The sequence below is a fragment of the Triturus cristatus genome, chromosome 4_1 (assembly GCF_964204655.1).
Source record: "Triturus cristatus chromosome 4_1, aTriCri1.1, whole genome shotgun sequence".
Classification (NCBI taxonomy): domain Eukaryota; kingdom Metazoa; phylum Chordata; class Amphibia; order Caudata; family Salamandridae; genus Triturus; species Triturus cristatus.
In genome coordinates, this window is record NC_140585.1 from 1,014,024,430 (window position 1) to 1,014,037,484 (window position 13,055).

Genomic DNA, 13,055 nt, shown 5'->3' on the forward strand with positions numbered 1-13,055 from the left:
GCTTCTGTGTATGCACGGAATGTCGTGCCAAACTTGCTCCCACTGTTTCTGGGTGATGTTGGGCGTGTCGTCCGAGGACCACTTCCATTGGTAAGGGTGGCAGGGGAGGGTGCAAGATTGTTGCAAGACTTGAATATGTTTGATACCAATCCCTGAGAGCCCGCATAGTTTCAGACAGGTGGAAGTCCTATTTTCATTGTTCAAAGGGCTAAACAGTCAGGCCTTGAAAGAGGTCATGTAGTATCCGACGTTCTCCCGGGGAAGAGCGGGGGAGAAGTCGGGATTGCGTGCTATGGGAGTATGCGGCGATGGGAATGTGGTGAATCCGCACCTTACAGCAAATTTGTCCCAGAACTCCAACATGGTGTGTGTCGGAGTGGCGTCGTAAGTGCTGCGTGGACGGGAGTATTAAGTCAACCAGGTGAGGTCCCAAAGTGGTCGGCAGGCGACTGCCCTGTCCATGTGCAGCCAATGTTTTTCACTTTCTTTCACCACCCATTCAGAAATGAAGCAAAGGTGCACTGGCCAGTAATAGTCTAAGAGGTTGGGGCGCGCCAACCCCCCACGGTTGCAAGGGAGAGTTAGGAGTGCTGCAGATATGCGAGGGTGTTTTCCCCTCCAGATGAAGGAGAGGAGGTCGGCATGCAGTTTGGTGATGTCTTCGGCGGGGATGGGTTTGGGGAGCGACTGGAATAAGTAGAGAAGTCTGGGGAAAATATTCATCGTCACCACGTTGAGGCGGCCAGCCAGGATATATGGAGAGGCCTCCACCAGCAGAGGTCTTCTTGAATCTCTTTCTGGAGGCGCGTCCAGTTCACCCGCATCCAGGAGGAAAGGGAGTCTGTGATGGTGATGCCTAGGTACTGTATGAAGTGTGAGGCCCAATGGAAGGGGAAAAGCCCCTGAAGGTGCAGAAGACACTGTGGCAGGAGATAAAGGCTGAGCGCCTGCGGCTTTACTAAGTTAATTTTGTATCCGGAGACACTGTGGCAGCGTGTGGTCGGCTGGCTGTGGGGTCGGTCTGTTCCGGAGGTTTTGGACTTGAGCGGAAGGTGGTGACTTTGTCCCACGCGCGGCCTCCGGCGATCCAGGCAATCTTCACGCAACGGTCGCCTGCTCTGGCTGATTCCTCCTTCCTGGACCTCGTGTGCGGCGCAGGCCCTGGGGCAGTACTGGGAAAGGTGATCTTCCATGACGATGACTGTGTTGGTGTTCCGAAACGTCCTCCCCACATGTGTGTGTCCCTTCCTGGTCTTCTTTGGACGCTCCTCTTCCTTGTAACCTTGGACATTATAATGGGTCGATGGGTATGCATTGGTGGATTCGCAAAGAGTGGCCAAGGATAAGGCTGATCCTTCAGAGGTTGTCATTTAATAGAGCGGGCGGGCTTGGGGGTTGTGTGCTTTCACGATGTAACTAATAGTGTAGTCGGTGAATAATGCTCCCCATTTCTCTTAGATATGGCCGAACTTTTGCTGTTTACTGTTTGCGTTGGGGAGGAAGATATTGTGCGGGAGGGAGAAGCCGGGGGCATGGTTGAAGGCCCTCCTCCAGTTTATTATTACTCTCTCCCCTTTTCTGTTAGGGGGGGTTTCCTCTCTTTCCCCTTTTTCTCTGTTTCTTCTATATTTCGGGTCTGGTTCTGGGGCGACAGGCACGCTGCGGGGGGGGGGGGGCCGTAGTCATCTGCAGAGGTGCAGGGTGGGGGGTTGGGGGAGGGGCTTCTATAGTCCTTTACTTTGTTTCTATGGCCTTCTTTTTCTTCTCTTATTCTTCTTTGTCTTTCTTTTCTGGGGTCAGTGCGGTAGGTTTCCTTCGTGGCCAATCATTGTTTTTCATTTGTGCCCCATTTCCGTGGGGTTTTATGGGTCCTAGGGCAGGAGACTGCAGGCGCAAACGGCTCGTGATATCCCTCCACATCCTGAACCTCCTGTTTCAGCGCCATTGACTTGATAGATTGCTATTTATTGTTGAGGTTCACTATTCTGCCTGCCATTTTTCGCTGCTGAGAACTTGATTGGCACCTGATCCTTCTATCCTTTATTGTAAAATGAAAACCTTTTATATCCTGGTTTCCCTCTTGGGCTGTTCAGTGGATAAGAGAATACTAGCATGGAGAATCTGCTTCCCGAGGTGCTGCATGTGATTAGAATCTGCTTGCTGTTACTTTCACTGCTTAGCGGCCGGCCCCGAGGGTTGTAGGCCCATACTTGTCTTTATTTGCAATGTCAATAAAGGTTTTTCAAAAAAATAAATAATAATTTTGTATCCGGAGACGCGTTCGTAGGTTTGTAGGATCCGGACGACTGCCGGAAGGGAGGTGTCTGGCTCCGTGAGCGCCATGAGGAGGCCGTCAGCATAGAGCAGGACCTTGTCTTCCTGGCCAGCAAAAGGTATGCCCCTGATGTCAGCCGAGCATTGGAGGTGGATTGCCAGGGGCTTAACCACCAAGGCGAAGAGGAGAGGGGAGATTGAGCAGCGCTGGCGGGTGCCGCGAAACAGCCGGAAGGAGTTGGTGGTTGTGCCGTTAACACGGACGGAGGAAGTGGGCTCCGTGTAGGAGGCCATGATCTTACTGATCATGACTGGGTCGAGCCCTATTTTCAGGAGAACTGCCTTCAGGAAGGCCCAGCTCACCCTGTCAAAGGCCTTCTCTGCGTCTAAGGATAGGAGGAGAGCGGGGATGGAATGGCGTTGTGCCTTTTCGACCAGGTGGGCCAAGCAGCGAAGGTTGTCAGGGCCTTGTCTGTGATTTATAAACCCCACTTGATCCGGCTTTATTAGCCCCGGAAGAAGGTTCTCTAGTCGATTAGCCAGCATCTTGGCATAGAGCTTCACGTCTGTATTTAGGAGGGCCATCGGGCGATAAGAGGAGCACAAGGTGGCGTCCTTGCCTGACTTTGTAATCAGGACTATTTCAGAATTGGACATGGTAGGTGTGAGGCTGGTGGTGGAGCTAAGGGAGTTAAAAACCGTGAGCAGGGGGCCTTGAAACTGCGGTAAGAAAGTTGCGTAAAAGGACAGTGGGAGATCGTCAGGACCGGGGATTTCCCCTTATGGAGCTCCTGGAGTGCCCTGCGGAGTTCGGCGGCCGAGAAAGTCTCCTCCAGGTCAAGTGTGTAGGTAGGATCCAGAGAGGGCCAGGGACAGTTCTGGAGATAATTATCAATCTCTGCAGGATCTTTTCCCTCAGAGGCACAGAGAGTTCGGTAATAGTCCTGGAAGGCTTCCCGTTTGTCCACTTCTCGGATCGCCCAGGCAAAGTCTGCTTTCTAAAGCTTGGCCTTGTGGGAGCGCATGCGCTGGTTACGCAGTCTGCGTGCCAGGAGAGAGCCCACCTTGTCGCCCCCCTTGTAGTATTTTTGTTTAAGGGCAAACCGAGAGCACTCTACTTTGTTGACCTTTAGGGCCCTAAGCTGCCCCCTCAGGATAGCAAGTTGACGCTTAGTTCTTAGAGTGGGGTATTATTTGTCAGTGCGCTTAAGGGCGACAATATCTACTGTGACAGTGGTTTCGAGGATGCGAGCCTCTCGTGCCCTAACTATAGAGATGGAGGTCAGCGTGCTGCATATGGTGGCTTTGTAGCCATCCTATAGGACGTGGAGGCAGACATCGGACGAAGTGTTAAGCTGGAAATGATCTGGGATGGCGACCTGCAATGCAGGCCTGTCGACGGGGTCCCGCAGGAGTTTGGGGAGAGGGGGGGGGGGGGTGACACCAGCATGGGGTCACGCAGTGTCAGGCCGTTCGGGGAGTCCATGTGAGCTCGATGTGGGCATGGTCCAAAATGGAGATGTCCGCTATGTGTGCATAGGTGAGAGCAGGCAGTAGAGAGATGGAAACAAATAGGAGGCCTATTGGAGTGCGAGATGTGGCAGAGTCTGAAGGGCCTGCTTTTTTTGCCTGAATGAGGATGTGAGCAAGACTGTGGGAGAGAGACCTAGAGGGGACTGGGGAGGCAAGCCGGGGGGGGCAAAAGTGCCAACAGGGCCCAACGGGGCGATCCACTCCATTAGGGGCCAGGGAAACGGTGCTGGCACAAGTAGAGGGGTAGGCCTCAGTAGAGGAGAACTTCCGTTGGAAGTAGCCGTGCGCTCTATAAGTGTGAATAATAATAATGAGTGTGGGGGGGTGGCCCTGTGTAGATCAGGTGAGCAGTACGATCAAGTAGTCAAACCTGTAGAGGAGAAAGTATTCAATGAGGAAAACAAGAAAATAGATAACAGTGGAACGGGCTCCATGCCCTGGGCCCTGCTGTAAGAGCTGCAGTCTGTGAAGTCATGAAACTGGCCGTGCCGTGGCGGGGAGTATGGCCCAGATGCATGAGTCACTCCTGCGTCGACGAAGGCTGTGCCCCCTCCAATTTCATCTTCTGGAGATGTGCGATAATGTTTGTTTTGGCCATCTCTGCTGTCTGAGGGGCCCCAGCGGAGCGAGAGCCACTTGGGTTGGCAGGTGGTCCGCATGTGTTGAAGAGGAGGAGCGGTAGTCCCCATCCTCGGGGTCCGACGGGAGATCCAGATGGGACTTGACCTCAGCAAGGGAGCGGACTAGGCGTTGTTTGCCGTTCCAGGTGAAGCGCAGACCGAAGGGATGTGCTCATTGGTATTGTGAGATCCTAAGTGTTCTGTGATGGGCATGAAATCCCTCCTCTTCTTCAGGGTTAGGGGTTAGAGATCTTGGAAGATTTGGATGGCGTGGCCCCGAAAAACTCGGTCCGCCTTGGCCCTTGCTGTCCGAAGCACCGACTCCATGTCCTGAAAGTAGTGGACCCTGGTGAGAATGTCCGTGGGCCCCCATGGATGGCTATCAAGAGGTGTCTTGTGTAGGACATGATGTCTTTGCCCTCCGCCCCACAAGGGGTGACCCTGATGTGGAGGTTGTTGTGCCGTCCCGATTCTCTTAGTCCTCCTGCTTGGCCTGGAGCTCGATATTCTGCTTCTCTTGAACTTTCACTCGAGTTCGTCCACCTTGTTTCCCACTGTCTTGATATCCCTGCGCAATTAGGCAAGGCTGTTCTTGACATCTGACTTTAAGGAGCCTATTTCTTGATGTATGTCTGTGAGGAATTTCTCCATGTAGTCGTGTGTTATGGAGATGGTAGGAGACGTCTCAGGGGGCCGCGGGGAGGGGTCCACCTTAGCGCTCATGTCCGTTGTGGTCGCGTTAGCCCATGGGGGGGGGGGTTACTGAGCCGTTCTGGGCGACCTTGCCCCTAGGCATGGCCAGCAAGGCAGCTGTGCCGGTATCTGCTGCCGGGCGCAGGAGACAAGGGCACTGCCAACCACACTGCCGGAGCCATGGCGAAGCTCAAGGGCCGGGCGCCGCACTGGGGAGGTTCCAGAGGTGAGAGAGTGGCAGGCTCCAGAATACAGTGGCAGGCGGCGGTCAGGATCGTGGAAGCATAAGCTAGGGGGCAACTGATGTGTGGCGCTGTACAGGGGACCACCCCCGTCCAGGAGGCCCCCGATGAATCAGAGGAGGAAATCAGTAACCATGCCGGCAGGAGCCCCAAGCGGAGCAGAGCGCAGAGCCACAAGGCCAACGGTGGTGCCACATGGGGGGCTCCGGCGAGAGCACTGGTCAAGCCAGCCACCAAACACACCCCTCAGGCCAACCAGGGAGGAGGGCGACCCAGGGTCGGGAGGCGGGTAAGGGGGGCGTAGGCCCAACAGCCGTCAAAAATAGAAAAAGAGCAGCCCAGCAGAAGGGTGGATGTGCCCAGTCAGTGCCCCCACCAGAACAAGCCTGAAGGGCGGGGGCTTCGGCGTCGCGAAGGGGCCAAGTAGCAGAACAGCCCAATGTGTGTGGGGCCGATGCTGTGCTGAGTTAGGCGGGTGATGGCCCGGAGAAGGCGCAGGCAGCATGGCGGGCCAAAGCCCGGAGGCAGAAGAAGAGTCCAGGGCTAGGGGAACAGCAGGAATGTCTCCATAGAGTCACGGTCGGCGCGGCAGGAGCCCCAGAGCGCCCACAACCCAGGCCAGACATTCACAGGATTGAGGTGAGCTCCCCTGCAGGTCAGGATGTCCTTGATTGTGCCACACCAGAGGTGGCCACCATACCAGAGGTCCAGAAGTTGTGGGGGCCACAGTGATCCCCCAGTGGCCCACCATAGCCTCCCGGAGATTGACTGGGGCTGCAAGGTGTGCCCTGGCGGAGGCGCAGTCCAGGGCCCTCTCCCAGAAGATGGCCATGACGGAGACCGCAGCTGCGTGGAGCGCGACAAGCCAGCAGAACCATGAGAGGAGGAAGACTTGGGATCACAACTGCTCTGGTAAGCGGGGACTCCAGCACCGCCGCGGGCCAAAGAGAAGTGGGGCCCAGTGGCGACAGGAGCTCCGGGATCCGGGATTACGCTTCTACCGCCATGTTAGGTTAGGCCACAACCCCATAAAATTATTTTTAACTTAATGAATGGAAGAATGAAAGGTTTTTGTATAGCGCAACGTTCACTCCAAGGAGCATCTTGGCGCTTCAGCAGAGAAAAGGACATTGAAAGGTTTCACAGAGGAGAGGATAACTAAGTAGTGGTGTTTAGATAAGAGAACACCAAATGATCTGGGGGTAGCAAAAATCCAAGTTTTTAAAAGCTTCCTGAAGGTAGGTTCTGTTTGTGCGTGCCTCAGCTGAGTGGGCAGAGCATTCCAAGCTTTGGTCCCTAGTACAGCCATAGACTTTCCACCTCTGGTTTTCAGTTTGGAATCGGGTACTGTTAACAAATTCTCTGAAGATGACCGCAGAGTACGTTGGGTGGTGTATGGCTTGATTCTAGACCTTAGATATTCTGGTCCAGTTGCACGGCTTTGTATGTGATGGTCAGTATTTTAAAGAGAATCCTCTTATGAACACATATACTGTCCTTTCTAAATATGAACCTGTGGTGTGGAGCTTCACTATCCCTTCTTCTCTCATTTGGCTTTCTCTGTGCCTGTTTCCTCTCTCTTTGATCCCCAAACATATGCAAAAGAGCCCATTTCCTAAGAAAAATTACGCTCAAACAATGCTAGAGAATATATGAACAATGTTCAAATATTTGACATTAATCTGTTATTGTTTGGTATTAAAAGTTGAATGTTAGATGCAACTCCTGCCGGCGCGCCCTCTGGCCCCGTGGTCCCGTGTCAGGATCCTGTTGGGCCGTCGGCGCCACCGGCGGATCCAGCTTCGGCGCTACAGGATCCTGCACTGTTGGCTCGGGCCACGGCGCCACAAGGTCCATCGCTGGCGGCTCCGGACCCAGCACCGCCCTCAGCTCCGCCTCCGTTCCCGGGCCGTTCTTGGCACCGTTCCAGACGCCGTTTGTTCCTTCTCCGGCTCCTGCCCTGCCCTGCCGCCGCGGTCTGTCCCACATGCGGCAGAGGTGGAGGACGACTGGGAGGGGTCCAAGGACCCTCTTGCCCGTCAGTGTGACTCCGAGCAGGACTGGGCGGACGACTTGGAGGATGCCGGTGACCTCGACGTCTCCTCTGACCCGGGCTTTGCCTCTCCCCCTCCTACCATGGAGGAGGGCGCCTCCTACACGATGGTGCTCCGTTGGGCAGCTGAGGTCCTCAACCTTGATGTCCCTACGGTGGCCCTCAAAACTAATCGCCTCACTGAAGCGCTCCAGACGGCGTCCACTTCGTCGGAGCCCCTGCTACCATTTAACGACGCCCTCACTGACGTCTTGCTGGGCACCTGCTTGTGGCCAGCCACAGGGGCCCCTGTGGATAAGAACGTCGCCAGGCGTCATCATCCAGCGCCTGGTGACCCTGCTTTTCTGACCACTCATCCTCCGCCTGAGAGCCTGGTCATCCAAGTGTCGACGTCACAGAGTGCCTTTCCCACGGCTCTGCCGGATAAGGACTCTAAGAAGCTGGAGCAGTTCGGTAAATGGTTGTTCTCTTCGGCCAGCTTGGGGCTGCGGTCGGTGAACACCGCATGCCTATTTGGCCGCTATGCCCACGCGGCTGTGGGATACAGTTGCACAGGTGTTGCCTCAGTGTCCTGAAGAGACCCAAGCTGTGCTGTCCCAAGCTGTTGCTAAGGGTAAGGATGCGGCTAAGTTTGCCATTCAGTGTGGTTTGGACACCGCGGACTCACTAGGTAGAGCGATTTCTACGACTGTGGCACTTCGTCGCCACGCCTGGTTGAGATCTACTGGGTTCTCACCAGATGTCCAAAAATCACTCATGGACATGCCCTTTGATGGCACTCACCTGTTTGGCGATAAGGACGACAGTGCACTGGAGCATTTTAAGGTCTCATGGGCCGCGGCCAAGTCTAGGAAAAGCCCAGCCACTCCTGGGTTTCGTTCCTTTTGTGGCCATGAAAGGGGCGCCCAGGCACGTTCTTTCATCAAGCCTGTGCAGAACCAGCCTCAGCGCGGCCGCGGTTTCCGCAGGGGCGGGTCTGGGAATCAGCATTGGGGTCAGTCCACCTCCGCCCCCGATGCTTCTGCCTCCAAACCTTACTAATCCGTGCTTCGTGGGGCACCCCACGCCAGTGGGTGGCAGGGTCCGCCATAATCTCTCCCACTGGCACGCTATCACATCGGACAAGTGAGTGTTGCAGATCACCCGCAAGGGTTACACCCTTCCCTTTCAGTCCACTCCTCCAGCCATGCCGCCTCAGTTCCACCGCCTGTCGGGGGAACACTTGAATCTTCTAAGGCAGGAAGTTGCGGCCCTCTTGGCCAAGGGGGCCGTCGAGTGTGTTCCTGGGCCAGAAGTAGGAAGTGGTTGTTATTCTCACTACTTTCTGGTCCCCAAGAAGGACAAGGGGAGCTTGCGCCCCATCTTGGACCTCAGGAACGTCAATCGCTTCCTCTGGAAGGAGAAGTTCAAGATGTTGACTCTGCCTCAGGTCTTGGCTGCCCTCCACCCTGGAGACTGGATGTAGCGTTGGACTTGCAGGACGCATATTTTCACATCCCCGAACTGCCAGCCCACCAGCATTACCTGCGGTTCACGGTAGGCCAGGAGCATTTTCAGTTTGCCGTGCTCCCCTTTGGCCTTACCAGCGCCCCTCGGGTGTTAACGAAGGTGATGACGGTGGTCGCAGCTCATCTGCACAGGTCAGGGTTGTCAGTCTTTCCCTACCTCGACGACTGGTTGTTGAAGGCGGGCTCGCCCCAGGCAGTCGTCACCCACCTTCAGACTACGGCCGGCCTGCATTTGCTGGGTTTCTCCATCAATGTGCCGAAGTCGCACCTGAGTCCCTCTCAGAAGCTTCCCTTCATCGGAGCGGTTCTGGATTCAAAGCTGTTTCGGGTTTATCCTCCCGAGCAGCGAGTCCGGGATATATTCAGGCGATGATTCCGATCTTTCAGCCTCTATCCCGGCTTTCAGTCAGGATGACCCTCCGGCTCCTGGGCCTGATGGCGTCCCGCATCCTGCTGGTGCAACATGCCAGATGGCATATGCGGGCTCTGCAGTCGGACCTGAAGTTCCAGTGGGCGCAGCATCAGGGCAATCTGTCCGATCATGTCCAGATCACGGAGGGCACTTCACGTCAGTTGCAGTGGTGGCTCACGAATCACGATTGGGTCAATGGCAGATCCCGCTCCCTTCCCCAACCGGAGCACACAGTGGTGACGGATGCGTCCCTCCTGGGATGGGGTGGCCACTTGGGAGATCAGAGGCCTCTCGTCTCCGGTGGAGTCCCGGCTCCATATCAATCTTTTGGAGTTTCGGGTGATCCGACTTTCACTGAAGGTATTCCTTCCCTCTGTCCGGGGAAGTGTAGTGCAGGTGTTCACGGACAACACCAGCGCCATATGGTATTGCAGCAAGCAGAGCGGGGTGGGGTCGTGGACACTATGTCAGGAGGCTCTGCGCCTCTGGACTTGGCTGGAACGTCAAGGCATTACCTTGGTGGTTCAACACCTGGCAGGTTCTCTGAACGCCAGGGTGGACGTACTCAGCCGCCGGTGCTTGATGGATCACGAATGGCGTCTGAACTCGGATGTGGCGCAAGGTCTCTTTCTGCAGTGGGGAGAGCCTTGGTTAGATCTATTTGCCACTGAAGAGAACACGCAATGTCATCAGTTCTGCGCGCTGGAATTTCCATGGCGGCTCTTGCTCAGCAACGCTTTTTGCAGCGAGTGGAGTTGCGGTCTGTTGTACGGCTTTCTGCCTATACCACTTCTGTCCATAGTGCTGAAGAAGATTCGGCACGACCGGGCCCAAGTCATCCTTGTGGCTCCGGATTGGATACGGAGATACTGGTATCCCGAGCTACTCAGCATGGCGATCGATCCCCCAATTAGACTTCCTCTTCGGGAGGATATTCTGTCGCAGCAGCAGGGGACAGTCCGCCACCCGAACCTGTCCAGCCTCCGTGTGTGGAGATTTAGCGGCGACAGTTGGCAGCTTTCGATCTTCCGAAGTCTGTGATGTCATTCTGGCAGCCAGGCGTCCCTCCACTAAAACAGTATACGCCTGCAGGTGGAACAAATTTGTGGCATGATGCACAGCGAAGGCTGTGAATCCCCTTTCTACTCCTCTTTCTGAGGTTCTTCTGTTCCTTCTATCCTTGGCCCAGCAGGGCTCTGCTCTGGGCACTATCGAAGGTTATCTTTCGGCCATCTCCTCCTTTCTACGGCTTCCAGATCAGTCTTCTCTCTTTAAGTCCCCAGTTGTTAACCGTTTCCTGAAAGGCATTACACACGTTTACTCCCGTGCCTTTTATAATGCCTCAATGGGACTTAAATCTTGTCTTGACCTATCTGATGTGCGCTCCTTTTGAGCCCCTTCATTACTGTCCTTTACGTCTTTTCACTCTCAAGACGGCTTTCCTGGTAGCTATCACCTCTGCCAGAAGAGTGAGTAGGCTCCAGGCTCTTTCTTCTAAACCTCCTTTGCTTTCTGTTCATCCGGACAAGGTGGTTTTAAGGACCGTCCTTCTTTCTTGCCAAAGGTTGTCACGCCCTTCCACATCGGGCAGACCATCACTTTGCCCACCTGCTTTCCGCCTCCGCATCCTTCAAAAGAGGAGGAGAGGCTCCACCATCTGGGCCCAAAACATGCGCTCTCGTTCTACCTGAAGCGCACACAACAGTTCCGGGTGGATGATCAGCTCTTTGTTGGCTACGTTGGTGCCAAAAAAGGTTGGGCTATGCGCAAACGGTCCATCTCTCGGTGAGTCGTTCTCTGCATCAAAGCCTGTTACTCGCTGGCTAAGAAGGAGCCTGCAACAGGGCTGCGTGCCCATTCTACCAGGGTGACAGCAGCCACTACTGCCTTGGGAAGCGGCGTTCCCTTGCAGGATATTTGTCAGGCAGCTACGTGGGCCTCGCTGCACACGTTCACCTAGCATTACTGCCTTGATAGTCCAGTCCGGAGAGACGGTTTCTTTGGCCGTTCTGTTCTCCGTGACTTTCTGGTGTAATCTGTTCGCAGACCCAGCACCGGGGTTGGTATTGCTGGGGTATCTATTCTAAGGTAAGGAATCTATCATTAACGTGTCTCTTTCAGATGCACAAGTTACTTCTTGTGTAACGATATATCTGTAAGAGACATTAGTTAGTGATAAATTCCTTACCGCCCCACCCATCCTCCCCGCTCTGCGTACTGATTCTAGGGTTAAGGTGATCCCTTTCAGGGCCCTAGTTTCATGGCACCAGTGGTCAGTTTCTTGCATGGCTCTGCGTTCCTGGCGCAGAATGTCGTGTACAGAACTGATGTCAGCGCGCATGGGTGGCGCCTAAGTAGTCTCCGTGATGTCATCTCGGCGCATATGACGCCAGCGAAGGACGCGGAGCCGCACGACGCCGCCTACCGACGCGCAGGGTTACTGCTGACTCAAAAACTTTCCGGATCCAGTCTGACGCCTGGGGATATTCTAAGGTAAGGAATCTATCACTAACTAATGTCTCTTACAGATATATTGTTACACAAGTGGTAACTTGTGCTTCATTCCAACTTATGGATCTCAGTACAGGAGAAGTACTTCCCTTTCACTATCTCACCTTGGCACTAGGAGTTCCTAAACCAGGTGTTTAGAGTGGTAATAGAGCTTTAGAGAAAAAAATAAATTCATAGCTGCGGGAGCAGTCCTATTCTTTAATGTTGCAAGTAAACCCTGCTACTTGACGCTTTGTACTTTATGAAAGAGAAAACGAGGTAAAATATATTATTGCGATAAAATATTTGTGCTTTACTCCCCAGGTTTTTGAAGTTCAAAATGAAAAAAATAAATGCACAAGGGCACTCGAGAAAACTACAAAGGGTGTGCATGATCACATGGAAATAGTTGCAGAAAGGAATAATAATGGTATGTTTTATAACATCATTTATTTTTGGGTTCACTGTAAATCTTTGAGGTTCGATCAGAAAAATTGCTTAGTTGATAGAATTTTTAAAGATTCTGAGATAATAATGTTTGTATTTAGATTGACTATTTGCTTTCAGTGCTGGTGTAAACTCTGGTTATTGCCGTTGGCTTTTTCCATCCGTAGTGCTTGTGGTGTTTATTCTGACACAATAGTCATCTAAATATTGATTATGAGGGCTCTCATTTACTTCTTTATCGACACTATGTCAGCATCCCGAGAAAATAGCCAACTGCACATCCACAATGTTCCACTGTGGAGTGCCAAAATGCAATACATGGTGGTTCATTTGGCTAACCTTAAGGTGGGTTTCCATTCCTTTCATAGTGCTTAATTGCCAATAGGGTGGATACTTATCATTATGGCAGAAGATCCACAGCGTTCCTTGAAATAACGTTAGCCATCATTCCAGAATATGTGCAGTGGTACACAGATGAAGCCACATTGTGAATGGTGCAGGACCAACAATGAATTTTGAGGGATATTTCTAACTGTGGATTCCTCACCTTTTGAATTACCACTGGCACAAGACTGGAACGCTTTTTTCTGCAATGGCTCTCACTCGCTTATAAGTGGCTCTCCCATACTCCGCAGCTGCTTTTTCCTGCCTCTGGAAATGAGGACACAGAGCCATAGTTAGGTTCTACCCTGTACACTGATATCGGTTCCTTTTTTTGTGTGCTCTGACACTAATCTGGAGCTCTGCTCCTGACCTTTTCATTTATATTCAGACTTCCAAAAA

At 53.4% G+C, this 13,055-nt stretch overlaps 1 protein-coding gene across 2 annotated transcripts in view; it reads left to right on the plus strand.

Moving 5' to 3' along the window:
• The window catches only part of MOV10L1 (Mov10 like RNA helicase 1), a 772,466-nt gene that overhangs the window by 338,282 nt on the left and 421,129 nt on the right, over window positions 1-13,055 (plus strand). For both annotated transcript variants that reach the window (XM_085650694.1, XM_085650695.1), the window contains exon 15: window positions 12,150-12,255. In XM_085650694.1, the coding sequence (XP_085506820.1) occupies window positions 12,150-12,255 (106 nt within the window). The remainder of the gene's footprint in view (window positions 1-12,149; window positions 12,256-13,055) is intronic.